Genomic DNA, 12021 nt, shown 5'->3' with positions numbered 1-12021 from the left:
GGCGCTGTGGCTTCCTTATTTGGGTTAAGTAAGGCCTAGTTCCCTGCCCCAAATGCTTGCAAAGCAAGTAGGAATAAGGTATTGTGGCCTGTTGGCTGCCGGCCCCTTAGACTTATATATTTAGACTTATATCCCGCTTCGCAGTGCTTTACAGCCCCTCTCTAAGCGGTTTACAGAGTCAGCATATCATCCACCAACAAGCTGGGTCCTCATTTGATCCACCTCGGAAGGAGGGAAGGCTGAGTCAGGCTTTGAGCCTGGTGAGATTCGATCTGCCAAACAGTTGGCAGCCGGGCAGTCAACAGAGGTAGCCACGCTCACCACTTTGTCACTCTTCAATCATAGCAGGAGGAGGCGTGGGAGTCAGGATCAGCAATAAGGCAACCTGAGAGCTCTTGGGGGTGGGGGAGGGAGTGGAGCTGTCAGAGACAGGCGGAGCTTGGGTCGTCTGTCAGCCCCCCGATGGAGAGTCAACAGTCCCCAGGTCTGGAGGTGTCTGATGAGGAAGAGGAGGAACAACTGGGTCCAGTGCCTGGAACACGGAAGTGCAGAAGGCAGAGGAGAGGAGAACTGTGGAAATCTATGGGCTGGTCCTTGGGACGGAAGAGCCACCACTGCTAGCAAAGCCCCAGCCTAACTCTGGGGATCAAAGGCAGGGAGTGGAGATGAATAGATGTAGCAGATAACTATTCATCTCCCTGTCGGGCAGGCTTGATAGCCTGTTGTGTGTGTTTGTGTGTGTGTGTATGTGTGTGTGTGTGTGAGAGAGAGAGAGAGAAATTTTTTAAAAAGTTTTTATTTTTAAACAGACATAGACAAACAAAACAGAACATAAAGCCATCTTCAATTACTTGCAGTGTGTTGATTGATTACAAGGTTTTTGTGCCTCTTTTCCATAGTCATCACTTACAATTTATATGAAATCACATATCAAATCAAATATATTTGTATACATTGTTATCATTGTACCTCATTTATTTGATCATCCCTATTATTCCTTCATTTTGAACGAGATATTCTAGGTATTGGATTCATTTATATTATAACAATTCATTACATCATCTTGAATCTATCCAATAATAATGTATCTTTATGCTATATTCTGTATCATTCTATTTTTATATTTATAACATTCTCTAACATCTTTCATTTCCGTGTTTTTTTAATCTAACCACTGATAGACTAAATCCCATATCTTATAAAATTGTTGATCTTCCTGTTCTCTAATTTCAAAGGTCAATTTACTCATTTCGGCACATTCCCATTATTTTGTGAATAACTTCCTCCTGCGTTGGTATTTTCTCATTTTTCCAATTTTTAGCAAATACAATTCTAGCTGCTGTTAACTCGTTTACAATCAAAGAGAATTTTTACCCGGGCTGCTGGCACTCTTAATAAAGGAAACATTGATTTAAATACAGAGGGTTTCTCGTATTCGGGGGCTGGGTCAGAACATAAGGTCACCTCCACCGCGCATGCATGCGAGCACCTCCCACCAGCCAGCTGATTTCCGGGTCTGCTGTGCATGCGGGAGAAAGTGCGCACGGATGCGGAGGGGGGGGAGGCTCAGGGAGACGTGTGGCGTTCCCACCCACCCCGCTCCATTTCCGGTGTCGGGAGGCTTCAGGGAGGGCTTTCAGACCCCAGGGGAGGCCGTTTTTAGGAAAACCTAGGAAGGGCAAAAAACGGGACTTCCAGAAGTTTGGAAGTGCGAGCGTGTTTCCGGCCTCCGGGATTTTGCTTTGGCAAAAGTCAGTGGGCTAACTTGCTGTCCAATTCTGCCTGGCGCTTTATGAGACCATGCTTTAAAAACATTCCACCCAATCGATTACCTTTTAGTTTTCCAAAGCAGTAAAGGGAATCGGAGCAGCCGACCAATCTGAATTATGTTACCTAATAACAGATGCTGGGGAACTGATATAGAATCCTTAATTTTGGCAGTTTTGTGCCCATCACAGGAGGCAGATACCGCAGGCTTTCTCCGTTCCTTATTTGGCGACATTTTTCCCAGTGAAATATTTCTCTTTTTAAAAAAAATAATAAATGCCTGTTTTGTTGGCTATCCCTTTTTTGCCCGCAGCACAACAAAGAGCTAGCGAAGGAAAGAGATAACCTCAAACTGGAAATGTATAAGCAGAGGTAAGATTCATCAATTTTTATGCTTTAGCGTATTGATAGTAATGAAGGAGTGGTGCAGTGGCCAAAGGTGGAGCCTTCGCCTCACCATCAGGAGGCTGTGAGTTCAATCCTAGGTAAAGGCACATCTTTCTCTCTCTGGGCACACTGAGAATACCGTATTTTTTGGAGTATAAGACACTCCAAAGTATAAGACGCCCCTAGCTTTTGGGGAGGAAAACAAGGGAAAAATATCTGCTTCTGCCTCCCAGCAATTTGCCTCCTTGCAACAAACAGCAAACAGTACAGACAATATACGCTGTTTGTAGTGTTACATTTCAGGCTGTACTTGTACAGGTGCTGTTAAAATTGATGTGGCTTTCTGGAAGTATATGTTATTCTCTGCTATTTAAAAGAAGATACAATAGCACTGGGCCTCTTCAGATCCAGCATTTATTTTAAAAAGCTTCTTCATTTTGTTAAGCTGCCTAGAACAATGATAAAGCATTCTTAAAAAAAATAAGTCTAATCATTTGAACATTCGATAGGCATTTATAGTTATTGACTTACCTCCTTGCAGCAAACAGCCTGATTAGCACAAGAAAAAAAAATCTGCCTCTGCTTTCCAGCAATTTGCCTGGTGGGCAAACAGCAAGTTTCACTTTCAATTTCTCCCCATCATCAGCTGTTTCAGGCTGTAGGGATTGCTATAGCCTATTGCAGCCTCCGCAAGCCCCATTTTCCCCGTTTGCTGCTGCAAGGAGGTAAATTGCTGGGAGGCAGAGGCCAAAGGGTAGGGACCAGTGGGTGGGCGGGGCTACATTCAGTGGATAAGATGCACTTAAATTTCCACCCTCTTGGGGGGGGGGGTAGAGATGCGTTTTATACTGCAAAAAATATGGTATATTTGCTGAACAAAACTCTACATTGGTGACAGGAGGAGCATCCGGCCAGTAAACACTCTGTTCCATTCAGTTGCTTAGATTCCCCCTCCCCCCCAAGGGATTATGGGGTCGTTAAAAGAAGATGCTGATTGATAGCAATGAGGGAGATCTTCATTTTGCTCTCCCTCCCTTTAGTAAAACCAACGAAGAACTCAAGCAGCAGACTTCGGAGTTGTCGGAGAAACTGCGCAACCTGATCTCTGAAAACTCAGCCATGAAACTGGATGTGGAAGATTTGCACAAGAAACTGGAAATGGCAGAACTGGTGATTCAGCAGGTATCGGTGTTATTGGGACTGCAAGTAGCCTTTCCACCATTTATCAGGATCTTTTGGGGATACTGAACTTTCTTCTCAGCCCCCATCCAAGAATGGTATGAAGTAGGCTATGCTAAGCCCCCCAAGTCTCCCTAATTCACTGCTCTAACTAATACATCTGTCAGGGTTCCAAAGAGCATCCAAAAGTAAATCAGAGTCCGAGGCAAAGTATTGCTCAAAGTTCCAATTTATTAAGAGAGCCATGTTGGCATATCTGGGGAAACCTGAATCTGAAGGCTTCCCGGTTTCCCCCACCCAATTGAAAGTTTAAGATCTTGCCCTCATACCCACAAGTCCATCCCATCGTCCAATATCCTACGGCCACAAAGACAGAATCCACCCATCCAGTTCCGGTCAGGTGCAGAGACAAAGGATGGCCTTGGCTTCCTAGATAGAATGTTGTTATGGCTACATAGCATCTAACTCCATACAATCCCCCCTCCCATTTTCCCACCATAGAAAATGCATAGTTAAACAATAGAAAGCGCGGCAGGCCAAAGATCCAAAAGAAAAGACGGCTGCAGGCCTGACAGCATCACCTCAAGCTTGACAATTCTCTCCTGAACAAGGAGAGAGAAGGAGATGGAACAAGAAGGACTCGGATAACTGTGTGGGGTTGTTTTTTTTTACCCTTTTGCTAGTTTTCAAGCCAACCAGGGATCTCAGATACTACTGCACAGCAGCTGCAAGCTGCACTGGAGGAAAGAGCCAACTTAGAAAGCCAAATTGCCCAGGTAAGTTGGATGTCCAGAGGGGATGCCTTCAGAAGAAGGCTGGGGATTTGGCCTTGATGTCAGTTGTCCTCAAGAATCTGATTCGAACCACCCGACTTTCTCTCTTTCCTTCTTCCCCGCTGAGCAGCTGTCAGAATCTTTGCAGAAACTGCAGGCTGAACGGGAGCAATACGTCCTGCGGCTGAAGGAGGAAGGGAACATCTGGCAGCAACGAGTCGAGCTCCTCTCGGAACAGGTAAGCCTATACCTGTGGCTCAGTGGCTAAGACGCTGAGCTTGTCGATCAGAAGGTTGGCGGTTCAAACCCCAAGGACTGCGAAACAGAGCCTCCTCTTGTTACTTGTCCCAGCTTCTGCCAACCTAGCAGTTTGAAAGCAGGTCAAAAATGCAAGTAGAAAAATTGGAGCCACCTTTGGTGGGAAGGGAACAGCGTTCTGAGCGCCTTCAAGCGTTGAGTCATGCCGGCCACATGACCACGGAGACGTCTTCGGACAGCGCTGGCTCTTCGGCTTTGAAACGGAGATGAGCACCGTCCCCTAGAGTTGGGAACGACTGGCACCTAGGTGCGAGGGGAGCCTTTACCTTGCCTTAATGTTTTGGAGGTTGCCCTTCAAATTGGTACAACTGGGTTTCCCCACAGGTCCGAACTCTGATGGGAGAGAAAGAACTCAGCGAGACTCGCATCGGGGAGCTGGAGACCAACCTGTCGGAGCTACTCAGCAGCCAGTCAGGTAAATGCCAGCATTTGCAACCGCCAAAGTGCCTCCTTCCGGTCACCTGATTCACCCCATCCGTCTTCCAAATTGGAGCGTAGTGACTCAGTGACTTAATGCTGGAGATTGTCTTCGTTCCAGCGGCTCAAGTCCAGGCCTGAGTGAGTTCCCATCATTCACCTCTCAGCTCCTGCCCAGCTAGCAGTTGGGAAGCCTATTTGGTGGAAGTAGATAAATAGGTACCACTTCAGTGGGGAGAGAAGCTGAGGCTTCATGCAGATGGTTAGCATCCTCCTGGCGCTGGACCTTCCCAATTGTAAGGCCCATTTGCAAGGTGGCTTTGGCAGAAGGAGAGGGCCTAAGAGGACCCTGCAAGAAAGCCGTTCGCTTTTTTCTTTCTGGTGCAGAACTACCATATTTTCCAGAGTATAAGACACACCAGAGTATAAGACGCACCAAGACGGCCCTCTGGAACGAGCTCCCCGTGGAGATCCTGTTAAAGCACCCAGCCCCATCTTAATTGTGACTGTTGTGGATTTTAAAATTGTTGTATTGTCTTATTTATTCCTCCCCTGTTTATTGTGAGCCGCCCGGAGTCCTTCGGGAGTGGGCGGCATACAAAACCAATAAACCCAAACCCAACCCAAGATTTTGAAGGGGCAAATTTTTTAAAAAGGTTTTTGCACTTTGCAGACCTTCCAAAAATGGGCCGCTTTGTTTTTTAAAAAAGGGCATGCAAAGCCTTTAGGAGACTTGTAGAGTGCTCCTGGGGTCTGGGGAGGGGGCAAAACGAGCAAAGAAAAGGGGGGGGGGCTCATTTTTCGCGAAAATGGGCTGTTTTTTGTCAAAAAAAAAAAGAGGCCATGCATAGCCTTTAAGAGGCTTATAGAGTGCTCCTGCTTGGGAGGGGGGGAATGGCTTGTTTTTCGCTCATTTGTGCCCTCCCCAGCCCCCAAGAGCACCCTATAAGCCTTCTGAAGGCTCTGCACAGCCATATTGGTGAAAGGGTGGGGTTTCAAGAGGCAAAAAATGCTGTATTCAGTGTATAAGACACACCCAGATTTTCAGCCTCTTTTTTGAGGGGAAAAGGTGCGTCTTATACTCTGAAAAATACGGTAGTTCGCCACCCTCTGGCACACCTTGGAAAAGGCGCGAGTATGAACCAAACAGATAGGGTTAGTCTTAGGCAGGCGAACTACTACTCTGTGTTATAACGCATCCCTCCTACGTCCACAGCTCGGTGGAAAGATCCCTCAGCTGCAGCATTATCAATGCTTGCTCCAAGTTGGTAGACAGAGACAGAGGGTGGGAAGGTCTGGAGGTCAATCATGTTTCCATCTAGACTTGCCATTAGAGTCAGCTTGATCCAAGGACATCATTGTGGCCCGTCAAGAGGCCATCCACAATCTCGTATGGTGATTATTCTGAGATGTTGGAAGTAGAGAGAAGATACTCCTGGGGAAAAAATAAGCAATGAGGTTAACCCCGAAGGAGGAACCTGTTGTGGCCTGCCAGCGACCAGCAGATTCAGACAGTGGGGTGGTTGGGGAGGAACCTGGGCCAGTCCTGGAGTCTGGGGAAGGCTCGGATGAGGGCTCTGTGTCGGAGGCAGAGAGGGCGTCAGAGCCGTCTGACAGTTATCAGCTGCCTTCAGAGTCAGACACCAGTGAGGCAGAAGAACAGCTGGAGTCTGTTCCCAGTGTGTTCATGCGCAAAATTGCCAGACGAAGGGAACAGCTAAGGAACAGGGGTCGACTTGGCAGTAAGGCAGTTTGTAGGAGACAATTAGTTCGCTTCATTGGTTCGTGACTCTCCGAGACTCCTGGCCAAATTCTGCAGAGATCGACCTGGCAGCTCTCCAAGCCAGATAAGGTCTGTGACCGTAAATCCTCCCTTGAAAGACTTTGCTGGCGGTGAATGAGCAGAATTCACAGACAATGAATAAAAGGGGTTTTTTTTTTGTTTCGTGCCTTTTGGGAGGCCTCAGTCAGAACAGACATCCGTAAATAAGCCGCCTTTCTTCCACAGCGGTGAAGGCCCAGGAGTCGGTCCCTGCTGCCCCGGGGCCCTCGCCCACGGAAGTGCATCTTCAAGAGGAGCTGGCTCGTGTGGAGAAGGAGAAGGAGGAGCTGCTGGGCCGATGGCAGATCCAGGTGCGAGACAATGGGCAGCTGAGCCAGCTAAACCAAGAGCAGGAGGAGCGGCTCCAAGAGCTGGAGAAGGCCCTGCAGCGCTACAGCGAGGAGGATGTGGACAAGCAGCAGATCTTGGAGAATATGCAGAGCGACAAAGCGACCATCAGCCGGGCCTTGACCCAGAACCGGGAGCTGAAGGAGCAGCTGGCGGAGCTGCAGAACGGATTTGTCAAACTGGTATGTTTCTTCCCCCCCACCCCCACCCCCAATCCAAGGCCGATGCATAATCCTCCGGTTATGACCGTAATGGAGCCTTATGCCTGAACTCCAGAAAGCAGAGGCAGGGGTAGTTTTTATCCTTCCAAATTTAAATCCATCTCTCTCTCTCCCTCTCTCTCTCTCTCTCTCTCTCTCTCTCTCTCTCTCTCTCTCTCTCTCTCTCTCTCTCTCTCTCTCTCTCTCTCTCTCACACACACACACACACACACACACACACACATATCTATTCATCTCTATAATCTATCTACTATCATTATCTATCTATCTATCTATCTATCTATCTATCTATCTATCTATCAATCAATCATCTATCTGTCTTGTCTATCATCCATATCATCTATCTATCATATCTATCTCTATAATCTATCTACTATCATTATCTATCTATCTATCTATCTATCTATCTATCTATCTATCAATCATCTATCTGTCTTGTCTATCATCCATATCATCTATCTATCATATCTATCTCTATAATCTATCTATCTATCATATCTATCTTTATACACACACACAGTTTTCTTCATTTTATATCAGTTTCACCTTTGCAACAACTCTATACCAGTTTATATCCACAGTTTTTTTTACATTTATATATACTATTCTGTATACATTATATAGTTATCATTCTAGATAATTTTTAATTTTTTGTAACATATATACTATTATATATAATAATTTTTCATCTTTCATCATATTTACACTTATTTCTAATTTCTAATTCCTTAACTGTCTGTCATTATTAGTTTTCTAACCTTTGCATCTACCGTGTTTCCCCGAAAATATGACATGTCCTGAAAATAAGGCCTTGCCAAAAATATAAGCCCCCCCGAAAATAAGCCCCCTGGACAACCCCCCCTTCCGGCCAGGCAGCGCGCCGCTCACCAACCTAGTGGTATCCCGAAGGTGCCTAGCCACGGGAACTGGGGGGGGGGGCAAAGGCGCTCGTGTTGCTTGGCGCCTTTGGGATACCGCTAGGTTGGTGAGTGGCGCTGTGCCCAGCTGGAGAGGGGGGTTGCCGGGTGGCAGCTCTCTTGTGAATGGGCTCCCAAAGAGTCGGGCACAATCTCAGGGCCGAATGGCTGTGTTGCGCTGTCACAGCAGCCATAAAGTGACAACGCTCACGAGCAGCCACCCAGCAAACCCCCTTTCCAGCCGGGCACAGCACCATTCACTGACCTAGGGGTATCGTCAAGCTGCATGAGCACCTGTTAGCCGCTGCCTGGCTCCCGTGACTTGTCGCCTTCAAAATGCCAGTAAATGGCGCTCTGTACAGCTGGAGAGAGGGGTTGCGCCAGCGGCTGTTCTGCTCACGCGCCTCATGATGCCCTGGCCCAGCTGTCCCCGCAGAGCCAGGGCACCTCCTCTGCCACTGCCATATCCCAGCAATTTCCAAACCGAGTCTTCCAGCAGTGGCCGCTCTGGGCGTACGCTCTATGGTTGTGGCAGAGCGACAGCGTCCCTGAGGCTGTGCTCGGCTCTTTGGGACCCCGCTCACAAGAGAGCAGCCCCCTGGTGCCCCCAAAACAATAAACCCTCCCCTGATAATAAGACCCTGTCTTATTTTCGGGGAAACACAGTATTATTATCAAGCCAATTGTACCATCCATCCCGAATTAAAAAGTATTCTGTTTCTCCTTTGTCTTTCATTTCCATTGTCGACCTATCCATCTCAGCTCAGTCTAATATGTTCTCTTTCACCATTTCCTCAGAGGGCATATTTCCATTTTCCCACTTTTGAGACCTATACAATTCTGGCTGCCGTTATTGCACCATCTCTACTTTATAGAGAGGAAGCCTGAAAGATTCTTGCTTAGGTGTGTTGTTTGCCTCTTTAATGTTCTTTCTCCCCCCCCCCCCCAAAAAAAAATCCCTCGAGGTAGCCCCTAAACATCTCATCAGTTTGATTGGGGTACTTGGCTTAACAACAGTTCGTTTAATGACCGTTCAAAGTTACGACCGCACTGAAAAACCCGACTTACAACCATTTTTCATACAACGACTATTGTAGCATCCCCATGGTCACGTGATGCTTGGCAACTGGCTCATGTTGTATGACCACTTCAGTGTCTTAAGAGTTACACAGTCTCCTTTGGCGACCTCCTGACGAAGTCCGTGGGGGAAGCCCGATTCACTTAACGACCGTGTGACTCGTTTTCACAATTGCAGCAATTTGCTTGACCAAGGCGGCAAGGAAACGAGGCAAAACCCCCTTAACACATTTCTCACTCGGCAACCTTAAATTTTGGGCTCAAATTGTGGTCGTAAGTCGAGGCCCACCTGGATGTTCCTTGAACCACCATCATCATCTCTTCCCTTTCAGACCAACGAGAACATGGAGATCACAAGTGCCTTGCAGTCCGAACAGCACGTGAAGAAGCAGCTGGCCAAGAAATTGGGAGAACTTCAAGAGAAGCTGGTGGACTTCAAGGAGAAGGCAAGGTTCTTTGAGCTTATGGGTCCTGAGTCCAGACGGGCTTTTATCCTGGGAGCAGAACCTATTTTGCACAGGTGGCTCTTGATCTGGGGGTTAGGTTGTGTAGCGCAGGTGCCCAGCACAAGAATTTGGAATTTCTTGACTCCAAACCCAGCTCCTTACACTCAAGGCCATTGCTTTCAAAAGCACTGTTGGTTGATTGTCACTGCAATCCTCCGTCTTGACCAGGGTGCTGTGGCCCGCCAGCGGCTAGCAGAGTCGGACAGTGAGGAGGTTGGGGAGGAGCATGGGCCAGTCCTGGAGGCTGGGGAAGGCTCGGAGGAGGGGTCTGCATTGGAGACAGGGCCGAGGCCGTCTGGCGGTTCTCAGCTGCCTTCAGAGCTAGGCAGCAGTGAAGCAGAGGAACAGGTGGAGCCTGTTCCCAGTGTGTGCATGGGCAGAGCTGCCAGAAGAAAGGCAACAACGGAAAGGTGGGGGGATGAGGGAAAAGAAGAAAGGGTAGAATAGAGAAAATAAGGGTGAGGAATTAAGAATAGGAGAGAGTGTAAGAAAGAAGAGAAGGGAGGAGGAGAGGGGGAAAAGAAAGAAGGAAGGAGAGGAGGAAAGAAGAAGGTAGAGAAGGGAGGTTGAGAAGATGGAAGGAGTAAGGTTGTTGCAAAATAAGATATGAGGCTTGGGGTGGCAAGAAAGTGACCCAAACTATATTGTGTGTGTGTGTGTAAAAATGAGTATAGAGGCTAACGATGAATAGATAAATGTTAAATAGCAATTATAAGAATGTATATCTATGAATGAATTTGAAAGGGGGAAAAAAGGAACAACTCAGAAATCAGAGTCGACTTGGGAGTAGAGTCACAGGTGGAAGGTGATTGGCCCCTCCCATAGGAAATAAAAGAGGAGCGAAAGGGGAGGGGGCTTTTGCAGGAAACAATTAGTTCATTCGGTCGTTAGATTCGTTTCAGAAATGTGAAGATCTGTCCCTGAATCTCAGGGACTCTGTGCCCAAGTCTTTCCTTACACAGCACCTCAATTGGAAAATATTTACATGGCCGCTTTCCAAGGCAGATAAGGTCTGTGGTCATAAATACTCCTTTGAAAGACTATGCCAGGCCTTGGCTGAACGTGAATGAAAGGAATTCACGTTCGTTTAACAAAAGGGGTTTTGTCGGGACCAGGACTCTGCCTCGTGATTTTTGGGGAAGCCTAGCTCAGAACAGAGGGTTCCTCAGTGTTGACCCCTTTAAAATAGGTGGACTTCAACTCCCAGAATTCCATGACGGCTGGGAAACTGCGAGTTGAGGCCTATCTATCTTAAAGTTGCCAACGTTGAGCCACTCTGGTCTAGATTTTGGGGAAAGCAAAATTGATCTTCTTCAACGTGAAATCATGGCTGAGATGCCCTCAAACTAGGGAGAACTGGTTTTGGGGATGGGAGAGAGAATATTGGGAAGGCAATACGTCACCCTTGATCGGGTTTAAGCTAGTGATGCCGTCAGGAGAGCTTCGCCTTCTATACAGAGTTACGGGGGATGCTGGGAAGGGATGTTGTGGGGTGAGATCTTTGCTCACTGGGTCTCGTTCCATCCAAGGTGTCTCTGAAGACCCACGAAGCTCAGGACTTCCAGGACCAGAGGGATCAGTATTTGGCCCACCTCCAGCAATACATCGCTGCCTACCAGCAGCTGACAGTCGAGAAGGAGGAGCTGCACAAAAAGTACCTCCTGCAGACCCAGCTCATGGACCGCCTGCAGCACGAGGAGGTCCAGGGCAAGGTGAATGCCGAGATGCACTTCAAAGAGCTTCAGAAAGCGAAGGTGAGCCCTGCAGGTTTTGGCCTCTGGATTCTCTTCCGGGAAAGCCAACAGGTGGATCTGGCTAGCACTGAGAAGGTTCCCTAGTTGGGTCCTGAAACGTCTTCCAGAAAACAACCCAGCTCAGGAAAGCATGAAGGACCCCACTCCTCCTCCTCTTTCCTTCTTCTTCTTCCTCCTCCTCCTCCTCCTCCTCCAAGCAAACTCCACTCCCTTCTATCACTGATGATGTTTCCTAGTTGGGTCATGAAATGTCTTCCAGAAAACAGCCAAGCTCAGGAAAGCATCAAGGACCCCACACTCCTCCTCCTCTTTCCTTCTTCCTCCTCCTCCTCCAAGCAAACCCCACTCCCTTCTAGCACTGATGAGGTTCCCTAGTTGGGTCATGAAATGTCTTCCAGAAAACAGCCAAGCTCAGAAAGCATCAAGGGCCCCACACTCCTCCTCTTTCCTTCTTCTCTTTCTCCTCCTCCTCCTCCTCCTCCTCCTCCTCCTCCTCCTCCTCCCCCCCTCCCCCTCCCCCTCCTCCTCCTATTTC

At 47.9% G+C, this 12021-nt stretch overlaps 1 protein-coding gene across 6 annotated transcripts in view; it reads left to right on the top strand.

Annotated features, from left to right (window-relative positions):
• The window catches only part of GOLGA2 (golgin A2), a 48012-nt gene that overhangs the window by 22914 nt on the left and 13077 nt on the right, over window positions 1-12021 (top strand). For all 6 annotated transcript variants that reach the window (XM_032232834.1, XM_032232833.1, XM_032232831.1 and 3 more), the window contains 8 exons: window positions 2081-2139; window positions 3195-3336; window positions 4017-4109; window positions 4237-4344; window positions 4749-4839; window positions 6850-7193; window positions 9559-9672; window positions 11262-11486. In XM_032232834.1, coding sequence (XP_032088725.1) covers window positions 2081-2139; window positions 3195-3336; window positions 4017-4109; window positions 4237-4344; window positions 4749-4839; window positions 6850-7193; window positions 9559-9672; window positions 11262-11486 — 1176 coding nt within the window. The remainder of the gene's footprint in view (window positions 1-2080; window positions 2140-3194; window positions 3337-4016; window positions 4110-4236; window positions 4345-4748; window positions 4840-6849; window positions 7194-9558; window positions 9673-11261; window positions 11487-12021) is intronic.

Source organism: Thamnophis elegans, chromosome 16, assembly GCF_009769535.1.
Source record: "Thamnophis elegans isolate rThaEle1 chromosome 16, rThaEle1.pri, whole genome shotgun sequence".
NCBI classification, from domain to species: Eukaryota; Metazoa; Chordata; class Lepidosauria; order Squamata; family Colubridae; genus Thamnophis; species Thamnophis elegans.
Note: the sequence above shows the minus strand (reverse complement) of the source record. Positions and strands in the feature narration are given on the sequence as shown.